This window comes from Sminthopsis crassicaudata, chromosome 1 (assembly GCF_048593235.1).
Source record: "Sminthopsis crassicaudata isolate SCR6 chromosome 1, ASM4859323v1, whole genome shotgun sequence".
Lineage (NCBI taxonomy): Eukaryota > Metazoa > Chordata > Mammalia > Dasyuromorphia > Dasyuridae > Sminthopsis > Sminthopsis crassicaudata.
In genome coordinates, this window is record NC_133617.1 from 17,700,984 (window position 1) to 17,723,267 (window position 22,284).

General features: G+C 40.2%; 1 protein-coding gene across 1 annotated transcript in view; it reads right to left on the bottom strand.

Annotated features, from left to right (window-relative positions):
* MYO18B (myosin XVIIIB) overlaps nucleotides 1-22,284 on the bottom strand; it is a 358,263-nt gene that overhangs the window by 128,986 nt on the left and 206,993 nt on the right. The window contains exon 34 of the mRNA XM_074295232.1: nucleotides 17,186-17,338. Coding sequence (XP_074151333.1) covers nucleotides 17,186-17,338 — 153 coding nt within the window. The remainder of the gene's footprint in view (nucleotides 1-17,185; nucleotides 17,339-22,284) is intronic.

Sequence of the window (22,284 nt, forward strand, 5' to 3'; positions counted from 1 at the left end):
GCAGTTAAAAATACTACCCTTTCTGCATCCTGAGATGGAATGACCTTGAAAGGACTATAGCAGGTACTAAAGAACAGCCCTTCACTGGGAGACACAGCCCACCTTCCTGAAAAAGAGAGAGAGCCCAATGACCCCATTTCCTATGGCTCCTTCCATTTCTATCAGGCCTCTGTCTGCCCCTTCTATCACTCAGACTCCACTTCCCCATCCTCCAATCTCCTAACTCATCAAACACTATGCATGTGATAATAAAACAGAAGCTGTAGAATGGAAAATCCTTGGAGGTACTGATTAACCTTTCTCTGGGTACCCAATATCTAGCATAGAGTAGATATTTAATAAATGTTTAGTGAAATGAATTATTATTTTTTCCCCCTGAGGCTGGGGTTAAGTGACTTGCCCAGGGTCACACAGCTAGGAAGTGTTAAGTGTCTGAGACCAGATTTGAACTCAGGTCCTCCTGAATTCAAGGCTTGTGCTCTATCCACTGTGCCACCTAGCTGACCCGAATTATTATTATTTTTGAATTATTATTGCCCTGTTTTGCCGATAAGAGAATTGAGGTTCTCCCAGAGGAAGTGTCTTGCCCTTGGTCACCCAGCTAGTAAGAAGCGGACAGTAGAATTTCACCTGAGATCTTCCTAATTCCTTGGCAAAAAGGGCCCCATCGATTAGGTAAGCATTTAGGAAGTGTTTGCTGACTGACAGCCTCCTTGCCTTATCACAAGACCTCATCAGCATCTGTTTCCAGGTACTCATGGCAGGAGACAGAAAACATAGCATGTTGAGCTCTCCTTATTAAAAATCAGTGGCTTTGTCTTTCCAGGGACAAGAACAACTGAGAATCTCCTCTCTGAGGCTCTTTCTCTCAGTAATTTGTCTCTTTTTCTTTCTTTATCCCCATTTTCAAGCTCACGGATATGTCTCTTTCCTACTGCTTCCTCCCTGGAGAATGTCCAGAAGAGAACAGCCAGAATGATGGGGAAGGATTGGAAGGAGGGATTATCCTGAAGGAGAGAAGACTCAGGGAGGGACAAGGAAACTGCTTTCAAATATTTGGAGGGCTTCATAGGAAAGAAGGATCAGATCCCACCTTTGCATCTGTGGACAAAAGTAGGAAGAATGGTCATGAGCTACAATAAAGTCAATTTCCATTTGGCATCAGGAAGAACCTCCCAAAGATGCGAGCTGTTTCCAAGTAGAAAGAAGGTCCTCCTCCTTTTCATTAGAGATATCCAAGCAAGAAGCTGGCTGCTTCTCTGGGTACAAGTTGGCTAGATGGGTCTCTGAGAGCCCTTTCAGCTCTGACATCCTACAAAGCCTTCTCTGCACTCATCCTCTGTGCTTCTCCTTTTGACTTTTATTGCTGGTGTTTTTCTTCTTTCTACATTCAAACTCATTGCAACATTTTGTCCTAATACCCTCCCATCTAGAGTCAAGTGAAATGACATACCCATGAACCAACACCTGATATAGAAATCCTCCCAAGATAAACAACTTAAGTCTTTCTCCATCTTCTCTCTCTCCTTCTCTTTCCCTCTTCTCCTCTCATCTCTTTCTCCCTCTCCTCTCCTTTTCTCTTCCTCCTTTCCCCCCCTCTCCTCTTCATCTTCTCATTTCTCTCCTTTCAATCAGAACATTCTGTTCCAGCACCCTCTTCCTTTCCAATCAAAGCAAGAAACCTTCCCACCCAGGGAGAGCCAATTAAGATTCTCATCACAGATACATAAAACACAAGCTGATGAATGCGCTGCTTTTCTCAGCAATGCCATCTTGCTTGCTTTGAATACCTGTGTAAAATGTTTGCTTTGGACTTATTAAGCTGCTAAATGAGCTGTCCAGGCATAGAGAATGCTAAGAGGGAATAAACAAGCTCAGGATTCAATAAAGGTGGTGCAGTGTGGCTTTGGAAAATAGGGAAAGTAATCCACTAATGAAGAAGGTAGGGAAAGAGGTGGTGGACAAGGGGTGCAGAACAGTAAATTTGCTGTCTGACTCAGTTGATATGTTGGAGAATTTTGATCATTTTTATTTGTAAAAAAAAAAAAAAAAAGAGGATCTTCTGGGAGACATAGGAAAAATATATTTGTTAAAAAAAAAAAGGTATGAAAAAACAAAAACAATCAATAGAAACTTTAAACAGAAAAAAAAATGAAATGGAATATGTCCTTCCCCCAAGATGCATCACAGACAGCATATGGTAGATTGAATGGGGAACAAGAAATGTTCCCAACAAGAAATGAAGCCAATTCCAACATGAAAGTGGGTGGCATGAAATTTTGAAATCTAAAGCTGTTTTCTGGACATTCTAGTTTATTATTTGCTCTCCAACAGTGACATCAAAAGGGATATTTTTTCAAGGAAACATAGTGTTCCATGACTGAATGCAAAATGTCTATAGATGTGTCCTACAAATAACATTTTCAACTTTCCTGTTATTGCCTCATTCCCCTAATAAATAATAAATAAAAGAAAGACAAAGCACAAGGATAGTTCTGCTCCAGGCTTTATGACTGGAGGACATAAGATATTGATCAGGGGACCCTGGATCAATGAGGAAATTTAATCGAAAATAAGTGTACATCTAAACTTTGTTATCCCTTTAGTAGAAGCTTGCGTTAGGGAAGTTTGACAGAATTAGATGGCCCTTGCAAAAGGGAAATTTAATATTCTAGAGCAGTGGTCCTCAAACTTTTTAAACAGGGGGCCAATTCACTGTCCCTCAGACTGTTGGAGGGCCAGACTATAGTAAAAACAAAATCTCATACTCTGTCTCCGCCCCTCAGCCCGTTTGCCATAACCCCGAGGGCCAAATAAATATCATCAGCAGGCCACATCTGGCCTGCGAGCTGTAGCTTGAGAACCCTGTTCTAGAGAGTGAGTCAAGATAACAGCCAGTTTCTGAAGAGAGTGCATTTTGGCACCTAAGAAGAAAGCCAGTTCTGAGTAGTATGAGTTCTGGCAGTCAAAAAGAATATTAGTTTTGAAGACTATGAGTTCTGGCAGTCAAGAAACAAGACAGCTCTCAAGAACATGGGCTCTGGCAGTCACGAAGAGAGCCAGCTCTGAAGAGTAGGTGCTCTGGTAGTTAAGAAGAGAGCCAGTTATACAAAAAAGATTCCAGTTTTTGAAAGGGAGTTGTTCTTCTTAGGAGAGAGATAGGATTGCTCTCACTTCTCCCCAACATTGTCCATTGTTTCTTCCAGCAGAGTCACTCACACAGAAAGAGACACAGAGCCCTATCTCTGAGATGAGATTCAAATCCAGATCTTCCAGACCCCACATCAAGCATCCTGTCCATCAGACTATGCTATCTTTTTCTCATGTATTAATAATTATTCCTAAAAGGTGACTTCAAAATTTATTACCATCTCCTCATTTTATTGATGAGAAAAAATGAGGGAGGGCCAGAGAAAGGACATGACTTGCCAAAGGTCATAGAATAGTGTCAGAATCAAGACTTGAACCCGTCTCTCCTAATGTCTAAAGCAAAAGCTTATCCCCAATCTCACTGCTTCTTTTGGTAGGTAATATTTTCCTTGTGTATTTCACAAAGCTATTGAAGTGGGTCAAAAGCAATGCAATTAAATTTTTAAAAATACTGAAGTAAAAAAAAAAATGGATGGCAGCCTCAGATCTCCATTTGACAAGCTGACGGATCCCAAACAAGTCGGTTTCTTTTCTCTGAGCTTCTCCTTCCGAAAAAAAAAAAACAGTAATACAAAATACCCTCCTGAGAAAGCTAAGAAGGGTCATAGAACAAGGATTTTTTAGAGCTAATTGAGCCCTTAAAACATGGAATGTCAGACTTGGGCAGACCCTGAAAACAGAAAATGTCAGAGTGGGAAAGAACTCAGAGCACAGAATATAGGGTGTGAACTTATAAACTATAAAGCTCTTTAGAAATATGAGCTGTTATTACCCTCAAGTGGCAGAATGGATGTGGATATATCTTTTAAAATATCAAGTGATACATATATTGTATTTAAGATATTCTTGAACATGTTTAACATATATGAGACTGCCTGCCATCTAGGCGAGGGGTGGAGGGAAGGAGGGGAAAAGTTGGAACAGAAGTGAGTACAAGGGTCAGTGTTAAAAAAATTACCCATGCCTATGTTCTGTCAATAAAAAGCTATAATAAAAAAGAATAAAAAATAAAGTATCAAGTGATATACAAACATAAGCTATCATTATCATCCATTATTGCCAATAATCACAATCATACAGGATTATCCCAAGTTTATTTGTGTCCCTCTACTGCAGGGGACTGGGCAGTCATGAGAAAAGGGAGAGGTGGTTTTTCTACCCCTCTCCTGCCTCTCAGTCCTAGCCCTGTAAGTCTTCAAAAGACAATAGAAATGCCCATATTTGGAGGAAGAGGAAGAGAATAGTTGGGGGGAAAGGAGCTCTGATGCCCATCCTTTAAAAAAAAAAACAACTAAATCCAGTTCTCATTATGTCTTATGACCCCGAAGATAGAGGCCTTGAGGTGAGCTAACATTGAACCAATTCAAAGAACCTAATGTTTCCCTCCTTGTCTCAAATCCCCCAAGGCTGGAAGCTCAGGGGTTCCTAGTGGTGAGAGGAGTCACCCAAGTACCTCTTCAGGCATCTCACAAGGTCATCTGTCTGGGTCTCACTGTGATTTCTTTTTTATTTTTACCATGGAAGATGCCAATTAGGAACTCAAGGGAAAAGGAAAAATTCAGCTAAGTCTTGTCATCTTCTTTGATGTTTATGTGTGGAACAGAGACATTAACCACCTTGGGAATTGTAAAGGAGGTCCATAGGGTTAAAAGGACTCATGGGGGAAAGGGAATGAACGGAGAGATAGGTCCCAAAGGGAAACGACAAGTGTGTCCAAAGCTCTAAGTGGAAAGTATAGCATGCAGCACCAATGGGATGCCAAGCAGAGCTCAGCAACCTCTCAGTCATTAAACCTCAGACTTCGAAGGAAACTCAGAGGCCATCTGGTCTAATTCCACCCAACTAAAGCAAAATCCCCAGCAGGCATTTTCATGTGAGCTATTGTGAGAATCAAACAAAATAATGCATTGAAAATATTCTGCAATGATGAATATGGAAATATGTTTAGAAGACTTGCACATGTTTAACCTATATCGGCTTGCTTTGCTATCTTAGGCAGGGGAGGGAAGGGAGAAAGGGAGAAAATTTGGAATACGAGGTTTTGCGATGGTAAATGTTGAAAATTATCCTTCTATATATTAGGAAAAATAAAATACTATTAAAAATAAACACAAAAACAATGAAGTATTTTTCAAGTAGTAAAGTCCTGTGTAAATCAATCTATAAACCTTTATTAAGTGCTTACTGTATGCCTGGTTCCGTTCTGGGCACTGAAAATCCCAAAATATATTTCTTATATAAATTGGAGTTGTGACAATAATGACTTGTCATTATCAAGTCTTAGATGGACAATAATGATCAGAATCCTAAAATAGTTATGGGAGCTCAGACGAATCCCATAATCTCACTAAACTAAGGATCATGGTATTTGTCCCACTCCTTAAAGATGTATATCACAGGAGTGTCTGAGAATAAAAATGACCAGAAAGATATTTTGCAAAAGTATTGTTACTGTGTTATAATTTCATAATAGTCACAGGATCATAGGATAAGAAAATGAGTCCCAAACGTACAGGATGGAGCAAAAAACAGTTCAAGCTTTAAAGGCAACCTTTTTTTTTTTAAGTTTATTTCTCATTAAGAGCATAGGATTGACTCGACCAGTTGGTCAGAACATTTTTTCTGCTCATAGGGATCTTGCCCTATTGGGATGTTGGTGGCAACCTTTATAATGCCCCATCATCTCTTTGTTAGAGGCACTTGGAACTTGAAATGCTGGCCCTAAACAAGATCTTGATTCATGATGTGGGTTAGGGCACATTTAGAATGTCTATCAGGGAACTGTCCATTTCAAGTACCTAAAAGAGCAAAAGATGACCCTGGCCACCTTCCCTGATCTTCCCTGAGATCCAAAACCCATAATTCATCCCAGATCTAACACTCATTACCCTCCTATTAATGTGACTTAGGGAAGTCCATTTGCCTTCCAAGGACCAGCTTCCTTATCTTTAAAATGAGAGATTTGGACCAAATGGTATTCAAGATCATTTCCAAGATGTGTGCTTATAGGTAGAGGTCATACAACTTCTTCAGTTTACAGATGAGGAAAAATGATCCCAGAGTCACATAGGTAATAAGTATCTGAGGTAAGGTTTGAGCCCAGGTTCCTGACTATAAGTCCAGTATCTTCTTCACCATCTCAAGGGGATGCGGGGGTGGTAAGAGGCAGCCTGGTCACTACTAGCTATCAATATTCCTAAGCCTAAATAAGAATATCCAGCATTGCAGACTTAATAAGTGGTATTCTAGTTCTCATATAAAGACTTCCAGCAATAGGGAGCTCACTACCTTTAGAGGTGGACCATTCCACTTTGGAGTAGCCATTTCACTGAATATAGAGTTGGAAGAGACCCAAGAGATCATGGCATTCTGGAAGATTTACTAATTGAAGAATTACTAATAGGGAGTTAAAAATCCAAGATAAGCAATGATAGAAAAAGATAGCATCCCACTTTAATGATGAATTTCAGTTATGAGACCCAAAAAGACTGCTTTAGGGGTTATTTTTTAAAACCAGATATGTGATGGCTGAACCACTGGGAATGATCTTTGAAATCCTGTCAAAAATGGAAGAAGAGCAACAGGCCAGTTTCAATTTTCCAAAAAAACAGGAAAATGACTAGAGTCTGAAACCTCATCCAATGAGTTTGACTTTGATGCCTGACAAAATTCAAGAATATATTATTAAAGCAAGTAGAGATCATGAAGAGCCAACACGGCTTCATCAAATAGCAAGTCGAGACAGACTAATCTCACTCCCTTTTCTGTCAGGGTGACTAATCTGGTAGATGAGGAGAATGTAGTACACATAATTTAACTAGATTTTTGACAAGCAGTTCTCATAATCTCTCATGGGATTCCTTTGAGAAAGATGAGAGGGATGTGGCCCCAGACAAATACAACATTTAAGAGTCCTGGGATATTTTTGAATGACTGGACAAAAGGGGACTCATTAATGGCTTAATATGTTTGGAAGGTATTCTCTAAGGGGAGTGTCTAAGGAGCTCTCCTTGGTGCTTTTCTTTGCAATTTTTTTTTATTAATGACTTAAAGGCATAGATGGTAAATTTACAAAATGTGCAAATGTCACAAAACCAGGTGAAAAAAATACCTAATCTACTGGATGATAGAATTAGGATTCACCAAGATTTCTAGAGGCTAGAACATTGGGCTTCTATCTTTGTAACTTCATTACCTAGCACAGTGACTAGTACAAAGTACATGCTTAATAAAGGCTTTTTGAATTTATGAATCTAATAAAATAAATCTTAATTGAAATAAATGTTGTGTTACATCAATTTTTAAAACAATGCTACAAATTAAGAGTTCGGGAGGAGAGGATGTAAAAATTCAATGGACAAAGATCTGGTGCTCTTAGGGGATTGAATCTTCAATATATCAACCACGGAATATAGCAATGGGAGGAAATATCATATATTCTTTGGTTACAAGAAGAGAGGTATGACATCTAGGAGTAGAAAGTTAAAATTCTAGGAATACAGAAGAGAGTGAATGAGCAAGAGATAGGTCTTGAGTAAGAAATAGCCATTTCCTCAGACCTAGAATTGGAATAAAAGTGCCTTGCCCTGCCCATTTTATAGAGCTGTTTCAAAGGTCAAATGAAATAATGGATGGTGGTTCTTTAAAAAAAAAAAAAAAAAGCTTACTGATATATTGCTCAATAAATTAGTGGGAAAATGCTCTGTAATCATAGTTCACTGTAGAAATGGGAGGTATTATGATTATTGTTGTTATATCATCCCTCTTTATTTTCTGCACTCATTTTTTTTTCCAGTTTGAACCATGATACCACAACAGGAAACACCGCTATTTTACCTCATGGCCTAAAAAGATATTTATGGTGAGCCCATTTGTTCATTTCCCAACATCTGAACTCATGTTCCCATGATTCACAAAAATTTACAGTGTTAAGGCATCCAAGGAAAGTTTAAATAATGTTAGAACTGACAGAAAACTTAGAATAGAAACTTTTGGACTTGGGTGAAACATGGTTTAAGAGCTAGGAGAGGTCTTAGAATGTAAAATGTCTGGGCAGGGAAGGGCCTTAGGACATCAAATGTTAAAGATGGGAGAGATTTTTAAACAGGGAGTATCAGAGCTGGGAGGGGCCTTAGGACAGGGGATATCAGAGCTGGAAAGGGCCTTAGAACAGGAAATGTCAGAGGTTGGAAGATCTTTAGAACAGGAAATGTCAGAGGTTGGAAGGTCCTTAGAACAGGAAATGTCAGAGGTTGGAAGGCCTTAGAACAGGGAATGTCAGTATAAAGAAGAACCTTAGAATATAGAATGTCAGAGCTAGAAAAGGCTTTAAAACAAGAAATATTAGAGGTGAAAGAGATATTTTAATTCGACGCCTCATTTTACAAAATGAGACTCAAAGCAGGAAGAGTACCATTGCCTCTTTTAGAGTCGACTCACTGAACAAATCAATCTTCTTCTTCTCTGTGTATTGGCACAGAAATATTTCCCCTTCGGTTATCTCTCCCTAACCAACCAATCAATGAGATTATTGTGGAGCACCCATGACCCTGAGTTAGGTATATAGTTTCCAGTTTGACCACTATAAGAAAAAATGAATTAGATGGCTGATGCATTTCAGTTTGAATTCAAAGAGTAAGATCTAGAAAAGCTGCTGGATTTGGAATAAAGAGATCAGGGTTCCAACCTTGCTTGCACTTCCTACATGTCTTTTATCAGTTAATTTCCCTTTTCTTCCAGGGTCTCAGTTTCCTTATCTAGGAAATAATGAAAGTACTGACCTCAATTACTCAATTGGATTATGTTCAGCAAACATTTATTAAACACTTACTGTATTCCAAGACTTCTGCTAAGCACTGGGGACCCGGAAAGTTGGTGATTGAAGATTCTTGGGGGGACAAAAACTAAGCTATTCTGTCTTCAATGACTTACTTTTGCTGGGAGACTCAATACATTCACTGGATAGAATACAACTGGAAGAAGAAGAGTCTTAATGATGAGGTATAGTTGAGGTGGCATGAGTTGAAATTCAAAAGGAGTTAAGGATTCTAAGAATTGGAGATGAGGAGACACTCCAAGCAGGGGATGGAGCTTGGGTTAAGGCAAAAAGCAGAGATGGAAGGTTGTTTGGAAAATAGCAAGAGAGATATGCCTTAGGAATGATATTTTTGTAATAGTGTAGAAGTTGGATTAGAGAGGAGACATCAACCAAGAGAGAGCAATAAGGTGGTGCTCAAGCCTAATGTTCTGATCCCCAAGATTGTCCCCAAGATTCAGAGATGGAAAGGACATAAATACTTAACTCCATTATCTCATGTTGTCCCCTATTTTAATGTGGACAAAAATCAGATTCAGATAGAGAAGGCTGTTTACCTGCAAGTTTACCTGCAAGCCAATTCAGGTGCCTTTCATTCCTGACCACCCAGCTGGGTACTTGAGCAGAGCCAGGACCCAGAAGAAGCTTCACCTTGCCCACAGTCTTCCTGTATTTTAGAGCCCAGTTCTTCGGGCCAAGAAAGGAGCAAAGCAATTTTGGGAGACTTTGGCAGAGCCAGGCAGCTTGTGATGGGTCAATACAAGAAGAACAAAGGGACATTTTCCCATTTCTGGGTCAGAGGAAAGTGGAAAATTGGCAAATTGCTCTACTACAGAGATCACCTTCCATCCTCCCCTCCCAGCCAGGTGCCAACATCTGCTCCTCACAGATGTTATTTATGCAAAACCATTATCTCAATTATATATGGATGTTGTTGGAATTGCTTATGTCTCTGGATTAGTTTATTTCCAGTGGAGACATTCAACATGGATTAATTACTAATTGGCTCCTAACGAACAGGTGTCATTAAATCAAGGCAAAACCTCTCCTTTGTTTTCCTAGTCTGTGTGTTTCCAAGAAATTAAGTAAGTAGGACTCATGGGATTACAGAATGCCAGAGCTGGGAGGGTCCTTACAACAGGAAATGTCAGAGGTGGGAGGAGTCCCGGAATAGGGAATGTAAGGGATGAGAGGGGCCTTAGAATGAGGAGTGTCAGAGGTGGGAGGGACTTTAGAACAGGGAATGTCAGAGGTGGGAGGGGTCCCCAAATAAGGAATGTAAGGTGTGAGAGGGGCCTTAGAATGAGTAATGTCCAAGGTGGGAGGGACTTTAGAATAGGGAATGTCAGAGCTGGGAGGGGTCCTTAAACATCAAATGTGTCTGTGAAGTGGGAGGAAGAGCATCCATTCTGAAAATAAAAACCATTCATTTGGAGGCTTCCTGAAGCCTTTTCTTTTATCATCTGCCTCCAACCTACAAATGCAGACATTTCCAACTACTCCCTCTTTATGCAGTCTACATTTCAGTTCAATTCACTTAATTGTTGTTCCCATCTCCATTTTGTGCACCTTTGCCCCTGCTGTGCCCCCTGAGAGCATGGTCCCCCTCTTTACTTCTACCTCTTAAAATCCCAAGTCTCAGCTCACAGATCATTCCCCATCCCACCCCAAGTTGGCTTCCTCTCCCTCCTCAAATTATATATAATTCTGAGCAAATTATTTTAACCTCTCAGACTCAGTTTCCTCTTCAAAATAGAAATAATATTAGCATCTTCTTCACAGGGGCATTGTAAGGATGAAATAATATATGTAGATGTTATTGCAAACCACAAAACACTAGAAAGATATGCTATTATCATCTATTATCATTGCTAATTTGCATACATTTGATTCCCCAACCAGGAGGGAGATTTTTATTCTTTTGTCTTGGAATCCCCAGAAGCCCACACAAAGCTGAGCATACAGCCGGTGCTTAATATACTTGAGTAGAATAGAATTGAAGAGTGATTCCAAAGGTTTGGGTCATCGTTGGTGATCATGCCTTGGCCACAAACGGAGACTTGTCCCAGGAAAGAAGGATTTTTTCCTGTGGACAAAACTAAGCTAGCTCACCTGAGGGCTGAGGGAATAAAATGCTGTCCCCAGTGTGGGGAGCTCTGTTTTATTCAATCCTCACCATCCCTAGAATCCAGGACATATGTTCTTGGGAACAAGAGCAAAATTGTTCTCTGTCCCCTCCTCCATCAGCCCAGGCCCTCCAGCTATTTCCATGACGACCAAGTCCAAAGCAAAGGCTTCAGATTCTCTTTGATAGGCGCCAGAGAAGAAGCCCCACAGCTCCAGAGTCCAGAGCACGCTATTTCCACTCCAGTCACTTTCACGGGATCAGATTTCTGTGGGGGCAGTCTTGAACCACATGCGTTTGCCTCCAAAAGATGCCTCCAGAATACAGCCTTTTAATTTTCTTTTGGGAAGGGGAGCATGGGCACAGGGCTCAGGATGTGGAATCAGGAGAAACTCTGCTCATTTCCACTTGATATGTGATCTAATGAGTTATTTTTTAAATCTGGGTCTCAGTTTCTTTATAAAAAAAAAAAAAGCAGGAAGGACAGTGAATTGGACTAAAATAGTCTCTAATGTTCCTATGAATGTGTAAGGGAGAAGCCCAGTCCTTGAGGAGGACCTTGCCATCTGAGCAATGCAAATTCGGGGCATTAAAATCTCTGGATTCAAATTCTGATGAAGCTACATCCTCAAAGGTCAAGTTACAGCCATTCTCTAAAACTCAGTTTTTTCATCTATAAAATGAAGAGATTGGTCCACATCCAATGGAAGGACCCTTCTAAAGATTGACTAAAGATAGCCCCCAATTATCAATACAGTAAAAACAGCACTAATATGGAAGTTCGAGGATATAAATCTTGCACACAGTGGATGGTGGAAGGTCCTGAGTCAGAAACACCGAGTTAAAATCCAGTTAAAATGACCTTGGACATTATTTACCTCAGTTTCTTCATCTGAAAAATGAAGATAACAATACTATTTGCCTCCCCGTGCTGTTGTGAGGATCAAAATGCACTTAATACAGTGCCTGGCCCAGAGTAAGTGCTACATAAATGTTACCTATTACTATTTTATTATTTATTTATTGTTACTACTTGAGGAGATAGAGCACTAGGATTTAAATAAGAAAGCTCATCTTCATGAGTTCAAATCCATCTTTAGACAGCTACCATTAGTAATTGTATAACCCTGGGGAAGTCACTTACCAGTATTTGTCTCAGTTTCCTCATTTGTAAAATGAACTGGAGAAGAAAATAGCAATCCGTTTTGGTATCTTTGCGAGAAAAGCCCAAATGTATCACGGAGACACGATTGAAAAAATGATTTAACAACAAAAAGGCCTCTCAAACATCTTGAACTGGATGTCCAATAGTCAGCTTAAATTCAAATATGTGAAAAATAGAACTCTTTATCTTTCCTCCAACTCTCCCACCTCCTACTTTCCCTATTGTAGAGGGTACCACCATCCTTCCAGCACCCAAAGTCATACAACCTGAGTCAGCCTGAACTCCTCACTCTCACCCCCTCACCCAAACTGTGTCCAAGGCCCGTCAATTTCACCTCTGCAGCATCTCTCATCAGTTTCAGCTCTGCAGCATCCCTCATCAATTTCACCTCTCCAGCATCCCTCATCAATTTCAGCTCTGTAGCATCTCTCATCAATTTCACCTCTCCAGCATCTCTTGAATGTTTCCCTCTCCTCTGACATTGCCATTGGTACAGACCCTCATCACCTCTCATCCACACATATGCAATAACTGCTGGGCATGGGGGGAATCTGCCTGCCTTATATCTCCCCCACTCCATCCTCCATTCAATCATTTTCTTAAAGTGCAGCTCAACCTCCTCATTTTACATGTGAGAAAACTGAGGCCAGTGCCATAAAGTGACTGCTCTGGGTGACCCAATAAATAAGCATCTGAGGTAGTTTTTGAATCTAAAAAGCAACAGGTCATGGATGTGAGCCAAGGTCCTCAGACTTCAAACACGGAGCTCTTTGCCCTCCATCCAATTCTGGACAAGCAGCTCTATTTGTTTCCTGTGCAACCCACCACCTCTGCCTTACTGCAGGGGAAGAAATGCTTCTGGCCATTGCAGGCAGCTCAGTCTGCTTACTCTTTCTCTCTATTTAATTATTAATTAGACTCCTGATGAACCAGTGCACATTAGAGCTGGGCAGTGATGAATGTAGCTGCCAGGGCTGGCTACATCCTAGGGCTGTGTGCAGCAGCAGCTTGGCCCTGACAGACCTCTATCCAAGAGGGCTGGTGATATTCTCAACCGGGGAGGAGAAACAGCACTTTTCCCAGGGATGGGTATAAAAGACACAAGGAAAAGGAAAGGAGGATATAGAAAGGGAGGAAGATGAAAGCTGGGCAAGGAGGAGGAAAAGGAGGAGGATGAGGAGCAGGAGATAAAGAGAAAGAGAAGGAAGAAGAGAAGGAAAAAAAGGAGGAGAAAGAGAAGGAGGATGAGAAGAAGAAAAAGAGGAGGAAAATCACAGTTACTTCCACTGTAAATTAAGGGGCATAAGTATGTGGTTTCCAGGGTTATTTTCATCCCAGAATTATGATTCCATTATTTAGAATAAGAAGAAACCTTAGGTGATAACCAGATCTCATTATTTAATGTTGACAGCTTTGCAAAGCATCTCCTCAAAACAGCAACTGAAGCCATCTAATCCAAACCCTAATTTTCATCTTCTCAAAACATTGACAACTTAAGCCATCTAGTACAAAACCTAATTTTAAACAAGACACTGAGGATGAAGCAGGGCAGAGAACTGCGATTTGAACTGACAGGGAATCTTACAACTTCCTCATTTAACAGATGAAGAAACTGAGGAAATTTGAAGTGACTTACTCAAGCTCACACAGTGGTAGAGCCTTATCCTCTGATTCCAAACCCACCACTTTTTCCATTATACCATGATTCAGGAAGAAGATAGAGAGATTAAGGAAGAAGGAAAAGATGAAGGATAAGTAAGGACAAGAGGAGGAGGAGGGGAAAAGAGGTACAAGAAGGGGAAGAAGAGAAGGTACCAATAGGGAAGAGGAAATGAAGACAAAAAGGAGGGAGTATAAATTTCTGTGTGTCTAAATAGTTCAAGCAAAAAAAAATATCTGGAGCCAATTAGTTGTACCAATTGGAAAGACAGAAGGGCCACAAAGAGATTTCAGGGTCTCATTAAAGGGAGAGAAAAGCAAAAAAACAAAGAGGGATGCTCAGAGGCAGTGCTTTACAGCACAGAAGAAATCAAAGGACTTGGAAGGGATCAGCAAGAGGCTGGAGAAAGGGAAAGTAAAAGGAGCCAGAAAAGAAGAATATATCAATCTGAATATGTTCTTAGATGATTTCATGGGTGTTGGGAGCTCTGAGGGAGCAAATTCTTTCTACCAATGGAGACCAATACTTGCTCTGCAATCTAAACCATTGTCTCATAGCCAAATTATGTCAGGGGCTGGACAAGAATCTTTCATATTTATTATGTTAATTGAATTAAAGAAATAACATATAATTGTATGTATAGGAATGATGAATTTATGGACCAAACTTACTAGGCTCTATGGGGTCATAAAATATTAAAACTGAAAGTATTTTAATCCAACCAATTAATTTCACAAACGAGGAAACTTAGTTCCAGGCTGCAAAAGTGACTTATCCAAAGTCACAAAGGCAGTAATGAGCAGAGTCAGAATTCAAATCTTGATCCTCTGATTCTGCATCTGGTAATATGTAAGTGAAGCAATGGAGAAAACTCTGGCTTTGGAGTTAGAATTCCTCGGTGACTTCAGGCAAATGAGCAGACTGTAATAAATGACCTCCAAGATTCCTTCTACCTCAAAATCTAGGATTCTTGGAGGATCCTGTATTACACAGTTGATGTTTCACTCTGACATTCTTCATGGCTTAGATCAGCATGCCAACAACCAATTGACAGGAACCAGTTCCAAATTTCACAGTGTCCCATCTCATCAACCACCCATTGTGCCTCCTGCCTGGGAGCACAATTCGTCCCAGAATTTTTGAAAACTGTCTTTGGCTCACAGGAGCTTGGAATTGGAAAAGAGCTGAGTCCAATCATCCACACTATTGTTGAATTCACTCTGACACCCAGATTTCTTGTCATGTTCCAGTGATGGGGAACTTGACTCCTGACAAGATGGTCTATTCCATTTTCAGATAACTCTGTTAGGAAGAGTTTTTTTTCCCCTGTCTCTTTTACTAAGTTACCTCATTCAACTCAGTTGAACATTGGGTAGACTTCCCATAAGGAATCCATGGGAAGGACATAGACAAATGTCTACCAGCAAGGACAGGAGTGGGATAGATTGAAATTTGTATCATCAAAAAGAACATCTGATCAATGAGATCACAGAGCCATGAAAGCATTTGAGTACATTCAGCTAAAACCTGCCCCCACTCTCCAGTGACAGAGGTAATTTTCCATTTTTTCATCAGCAAATCTGCTTAGCTTGATTCTACTGAGCATGATGCTGAACACCGACCCCCTATTTCCAGGATAAGCTGATCACCTGAAGTCACATCACCATAGCGACTCAGGGTTTGAGTTCCTCAACTATCTTAATTGCCCTTCTTTCATTGGAGGATTCAGGGGAGAAGTGATAACCTTTCTTTATAGAGGACTCTTGGCTAACTCTCCATATTTCATCAGCAGCTCAGTTTGGTTTCAACTCCCCAGAACATCTTGCCCCCCATTTCATGTTCTCCCAGATGAGCCCCCTTCCCCCATCTTTTTTCATTCCCTTGTCTTATGTTGACAATCAGACAACTATCTTCTTTCCTAAATGATCAGTGAGGTTAACTAAACTGCCAAGATCATACAATCAGTAAATGACAAAGGTGAGAACTCGGGGTCCTAAGGTCCTTCTCTCATTAGGTTATAAGCCTCTTTAGTGCAAGGACTCTCTATTTCTTATTTGTATTCCCCAGTGCTTAGCCAATAGGCACTTCATAAATGTTTATTTTATTGAATTAAATTAAATCCATCAAATTTGAGAATTGAAAGGGATCATTGATACCATTGAGCCCAATATGTGTTTAAACAAGAATCCTGTTTACAACATCTGTGACAAGTGAATCATCCCCCAGCTCCTGGTTCTCCCCTCTGCTACTATGCAATACTAATGCAGTTCCCTTCTTCCACATGGCAGCCCATCAAGTATCTGGGATGACAATCTTTCCCCAACACTTAGCACCCATTTCCTTTAACTAGTTCTCATCATTATAGATCACTGGATTTTAAAAGAAGCAGGGGCTCTTTACTTTCAGTCCATAAACTTGTTGAGGCTTTTTCATATCCTAATAACTTTATTAAATATAATTGTTTTCCTGTGTAACCCTATGTATTTTATTTTATGCATTTAAAACCGTCATTTTGGAAAGGAGTCCAGAGGCTTAAATAGGGAATATGACATAAACTATATTAATAGGCAGACTAAGGCCTCTAAGGTCCAAACTCAGTTAACAGAGGCAAAATTGGGACTCAAATGCCCAGTTCTATTTCCATTGTTCCACATTGCCTTACCACCTTTATTTGGATAGATTCCAACTCATGGGATCTAACAATGAGCACAGAGCTCCAGATTGGATTGATAAGGGCAGAGGACAGTGCAGCCTTCCCTCTAACCTGATCATCCTCTAGACCATATTGCCAAATATGTCACCTAATGTCTTGCTGCCTTATCACATTAGTGATTCTTTGAGCCACTGCTTACTTGTGTGCCCTTGGTCAAGGTCCTAAAATACCTCGAAGTTCTCTGAGTTTTGGTTTCCTCACTTGTAAAATGAAAGGCTTAAACTGGATGGCTTCTAAAGTCCCTCCCAGCTCTCCATTGAAGATCCCCGTATCTCCTATACTAATGCCATTTTTCATACAAATTACCCTTTTTGTCCCATCCCCTTTCCCATACAGTTGATTTAAAAAAAACACCTCAATACATTCATTGTGTTAGATTTAATCTGACTCTAACCTGCCAAACCCTTTTGGGATCTGGATTCTACAATCTAATAAGTTAACCATTTTCCTCCAGCTTTGAATCATCTGCACATTTGAAGAGGGTGTCCTCCATGGCTTCATCCAAGTCATTGATGTAAAGGGTGATGGGAAAAGCCCAGAGGTCCAGCATGGCTTACCCTACTGTGAACTTTCTCCAGCTCTTCTTTATTGACTGTCATCTGGGAGTCCTCAATGCTTGATAGGAGAAGCTGCACATCAGATAGGAGGGCATGAGTCCTCCGCAGATCCCGGCGGAGGCGTTTTTCCACATCAAAATCTCGATGGCCAATCTGGAGACCCAAAGCATACAGGTTAATTTTGAATGGAAGCAAGAGGGACTTAAGTTCATGACCCTTAATTTGAACAGTGGCTTAACCTTTGGTGATCATTCATCCCACAGTCTTGAAATCACTTATTTTTAAAATTTTTTTTTATTTTCCCCACTTATGTATAAAACAATTTTTTCATTTGTTTTTAAAATTTGGAGTTCCATATTCTCCTCCTTTCTCCCCTTGAGATCATTTATTAAAGGCCCCTTTGTGAGCATCAGGTCCCAGGAATATAGAAACACAAAGGAAGAAGTGGGAAAAATGCTGGGTTTGGCATTCAAAGACTTTGTTTAGAATCCCAAGTCTGTTTCTTACTTAGTAGCTGAGTAACTCTGAGCTAGTCATTGAAGTCCTCTGGGTTTCAGATTTCTCTGAAGGAAAATGAGGAGGCTGTAATAGGGGGTATCCAATGTCCTTCTAGTTCTAAATCTAAAATTTTGTGTGTTCTATATTAAATAGTCCTTTCCCTCAAGGGTTTTACATTCTACTGGTAGAGGTGATATAATATGTGCAAAGAAATATGATTGCAAATTAATTTGAAGGAGACAGTAGGGAGAGAGAGAAAAAGAGGGAGGGAGAAAAAGAGAGAGACACAGAGACAGAGAAAGAGAGAGACAGAGAGACAAAGAGAGAGAAAGAGAGAGAGAGAGAGAGAGAGAGAGACAGAGACAGAGACAGAGACAGAGACAGAGACAGAGACAGAGACAGACAGACAGATAGAGACAGAGAAAGAGAAACAGAGAGAGAGAGAGAAAGAGAGAGAGAGACAGAGAGAGACAGAGACAGAGACAGAGACAGACAGACAGATAGAGACAGAGAAAGAGAAACAGAGAGAGAGAGAGAAAGAGAGAGAGAGACAGAGAGAGAGAGAGAGAGAGAGAGAGACAGAGAGACAGAGAGAGACAGAGAGAGACAGAGAGAGAGAGAGAGAGAGATTCTCAAAGTGTTAGGAGAGCCTTCTTGGAGAAACTGACACGTGTGAGAAATGAAGATTTGAAGAGGTAGAACTAAGGATAGCATTTCTGTCTTGATGAACAGAGGACTATAATCATTGTGCATAGAGGCTATGACATGTCTCCTGGCAGGTGGGAGAGGGAGAAGGGGTGGGTGGAAGAGGGCTTCAATGGAGGGCTTGGAGTAAAAGCCCAAAGCCCATTGTTAGGGATGTTGTTCATTTTTGGGTTAGCTCCTGATAACTGCTGCCATCTTTTCCAACTCTGAGGCTGAGACTCTATTCCATATGACATGGCAGGCGGAGCATTTCCACCCATATGGAATATCCTGACTCCTGGAAATGGCTGTGAACTTAACAGGTCCATTCCTTGGATTCAACTGTAGAAATCAGCTCTCTCCAACTGGGCCAACCCAAGAGCACAATAGCCATTGTCATCAGAAGGGGAGACATCATCAGGCACTGGCATAAAGGGCCATAGATGAAGTGGTCATTGAATGAATAAGTGGTGTAGCAGATAAAGTATCAGGAAGATCTGAGTTCAAATCCAACCTCAGACACATGCTAACCATATGTCCCTGGACAAGTCACCACCAAGAAAAGTCTATCTGAGCCCCTTTCTTCATTTTTGAAATGTGAATAACAGCACTTTTCTCACCACATTGTTATGAAAATAAAACAAGATGCTAATTCTTTGAACATAGCATATAGTAGTAGCTTAATAAGTGCTTATTTCCGTTCTTCACAGAGTTTCTTAGAGTTTGTCTAATCCAACCTTCTTCTCTAATAGGTAAAGAAACAGAAATCTTCTAGAGAAGTTGAGTGATTTGCCCAGGATCATTCAGGTAGCAAGTCTCAGAGCTGGTATTCAAAAACAGGTCTTTTGATGCCAGAGGCTCTTCATGATCTTTATAATAATTTTGACACATCACCCCCCCATACATAGCATCAGCTAATTAGACATCGATTTCCACAAGCAAAGAGAAACATGATTTGGGGCTTATGGCAATTTTTATGCACTTACATATAAGCTTATGATTCTTATTTTTTTTTAAAGCACTCTAATGGCTAAAAAAAAAAACGCAGTGAGATAAAGAACAATTAAATTAATAAAACAGGCTTGCTTTTTCTGTTAATGCAATGAAAGTTTGTTTTTTTAAACAAATTTATTTCTTTCTAAAATTCATTATCTATGCTGCCATGAATCCTTTTTGGTAGCAGGCAGGGTATAATTTCTTCTAACAAAACAAATGCATCAACCTAATTCATTATTAACTTAAGGAAGTTGGGTTTTTTAATTCACTTTGGAAATACACAAGGTTTTTTTTTTTTTTTCTTTCCTCTTTCTTTTTTTTCTTCTTCTTTTTTGTTTGGAAACACACAGGTTTTTAGCTCTATTAAACTGTCTGTCCTTATCATTAGCTGTCCTAATTTAGGAAGGATCTTTAGGATTCCTGCAAAATATGTTCATCCCCATAAACCTGAGGGAGTATGAGTACTAGAGGGTCATAAATATAAGGCTAGAAAGGAATTCAGAGGTCAGCTGGTTGAACTGTTTCATTTAACAAAGATCAGAGATTAAATGATTTAGATAACAGCTAATAAGGACAGAATGGCAATTCAAAACAAGGTTTTCTGGCTCCACATCCCATTCTCTTCTCACTATCTTTATTTTATCATCCTCGTTTTAAAGGAGTGTAAACTGAGGCTTAAAGATACAGAGTTCCTTATTCTAATATACTGTATGCATTCTTTGAATGGAATGCTGAGCTTGAGTCAAAAAGAATTCAAATCCAGCCTCAGATACTTCCTTAACTGTGGCACTATGGGTACTTGTCTGCCTCAGTTTCCTCAACTGTAAAGATAACCCGTAACTGGAAGGGTTGCTGAGAGGATCAAATAAAATAATACTTTATAAAGCCCTTACCACAGTGCTTTAGACATAAGTCAAGTTTAATAAATGCTTGTTCTCCTTTCCTTTCCCCTCAAGGTCATAGAGATAATAAATGCCAAATTGGAGCCTGGAACCTAGACTGTCCACTCACCGCACTATCATATTGTTTTCAAACCCTGAATCATAGTTTTCTCTGGACTTCAATAGGCCCCAGTGACCAATATGCAGGCAAGCTGGATGATTTGCAAATGAGCTAATTTCTGCAAAGGGAATTTAACAGACATGGCTGCTTCCCTTTCTGGAAGCAAATTCTGGCCCAAGAGATTTAAGGCCTTTGAGTCCTGCAAAGCTGGGAACTGTTGTCAACATTCAAACACTGCAGAAGAAACCTTACAGGTGCCTTGCTAGAGAGATGGCTCACCCCATTCTAAGTACATCCTACCGTTACCAAGGTTACTGCCAAGACCAAGCAGAGGGGGAAGGGGATGAGTGAGAAGATGCTGTGGGGCAGAGGAACCCAGACAGTGGCTTTTCATTATTTCTGCCACAGCCAGGGCACCTCCACAGCTCAGACAGTGACAGAGCCTGCTCATTAAAGATTGCAACACTGAAGGGGAGGTGGGGGCTGGGCTAATGTTGGTAGATGAGAGCCTTCTTCAGGGAACCAGGGAGCTGGCTTAAAGGCATCCACATTAGCAACTCTGAAAGAAGCTAGGGTCCACGTTCCTCCACATCTAAGGAGCTAGGGGAGGGCAGGGAGAGCAGGGCAGCAGCCAATCAAACCAGACCTTGCAGAGGAGTGATGCCATGTGTAGGTACCCTAGAAATGAGCTCCTTGTGCCTCCATTCTGTGCAATTCCCTAAGCAAAACAGTCACCTAGCCCTGGGGCTTTCTGAGTCTGTCAGTTTGAACTTAACTTAAGACTCTTTGGGGAAGAAACTGACAGGCTTTTTCAACAAGCTAAACCCCCAGAAAATAGACAAGACAAGTCTAGTCCTAACTTAACAAAGATCTGCTAACAACCTAGAAAAGCAATTCAGGTCTCAATCATCTTGGGGCTTCACTTCAATTCAAGGTAACAGTTCAACAAACTCTTATTAAGCACATAGTGCTTACAATATAGCACAGTGCCTACAATATAGAAGGTGTTACATAAATGTTTGTTGGCTGATTGATAGTTACATAGAACCAGAAGTTGCTGTTGCTGTCCCTTCCTAAGACTGTGGCTTGACTCATCAATAAAGCCCTTTCCTTTCCTCAGGGTCTAGAAAATGTGTGCCTTGTTCATCTTTTTGTCATCCTACAACTCCTATCCATAAATGAGTAGCATTGATTCTATGTCTCTCCCAGAATATCAAGAACTTTCCCATATTTGTGCACAGGACGGTGTGATATGAAGCAATGAGGATTGTTTGGAGTCAAAGGAATTAGGCTTTTTTCCATAATAAAGCAAATCACTTAATCTTTTTTGACCTGAAGTGGTTTGTTTGTTTGTTTGTTTTCCTCCTAAAACAAACAAACAAAAACTAGCTCCTATGATTTCACAATATATAGGCTAACATTAATTTCAGCACCATGGACAGTGTGGGATGAGCAACAGGAACATTGTCAGTAGTTTTGCCCTGGTTTGAAGGACTGAATCAAAATTGGTCCTTAATGGTGATTACTATTCTCCCCCATCCAGAGATAACCTAACAGCCAATAACTGTCACGAGGTTACCAAAGTCTTTGTCACCACTGTTTTTCCTCCATTGGACTAGAAGGGGGAGAGATAGAACCTCATTAGGTTAATGAGAAATAAATGCCATTCTGCAGATTTTCATTTTACAGCAGAAAGATTCAAAACCTGACAAAGCTGGTGAATAATTAGCCAATAAATCTAAATGATGATTAGTGTTGTTTCATGAAAAGATTGTCAACCCATATCCCATTTAATATTAAGACAAGTAAATTTAATGTGGTTGTTAAGTACCTTTCACTGGAGAGTTTCCAAGTAATTCTCAAGTACAGAAAAGTTTCATGTCTGTCTGTATTGTTGAAGAACAGTGGTTCTATCCCCA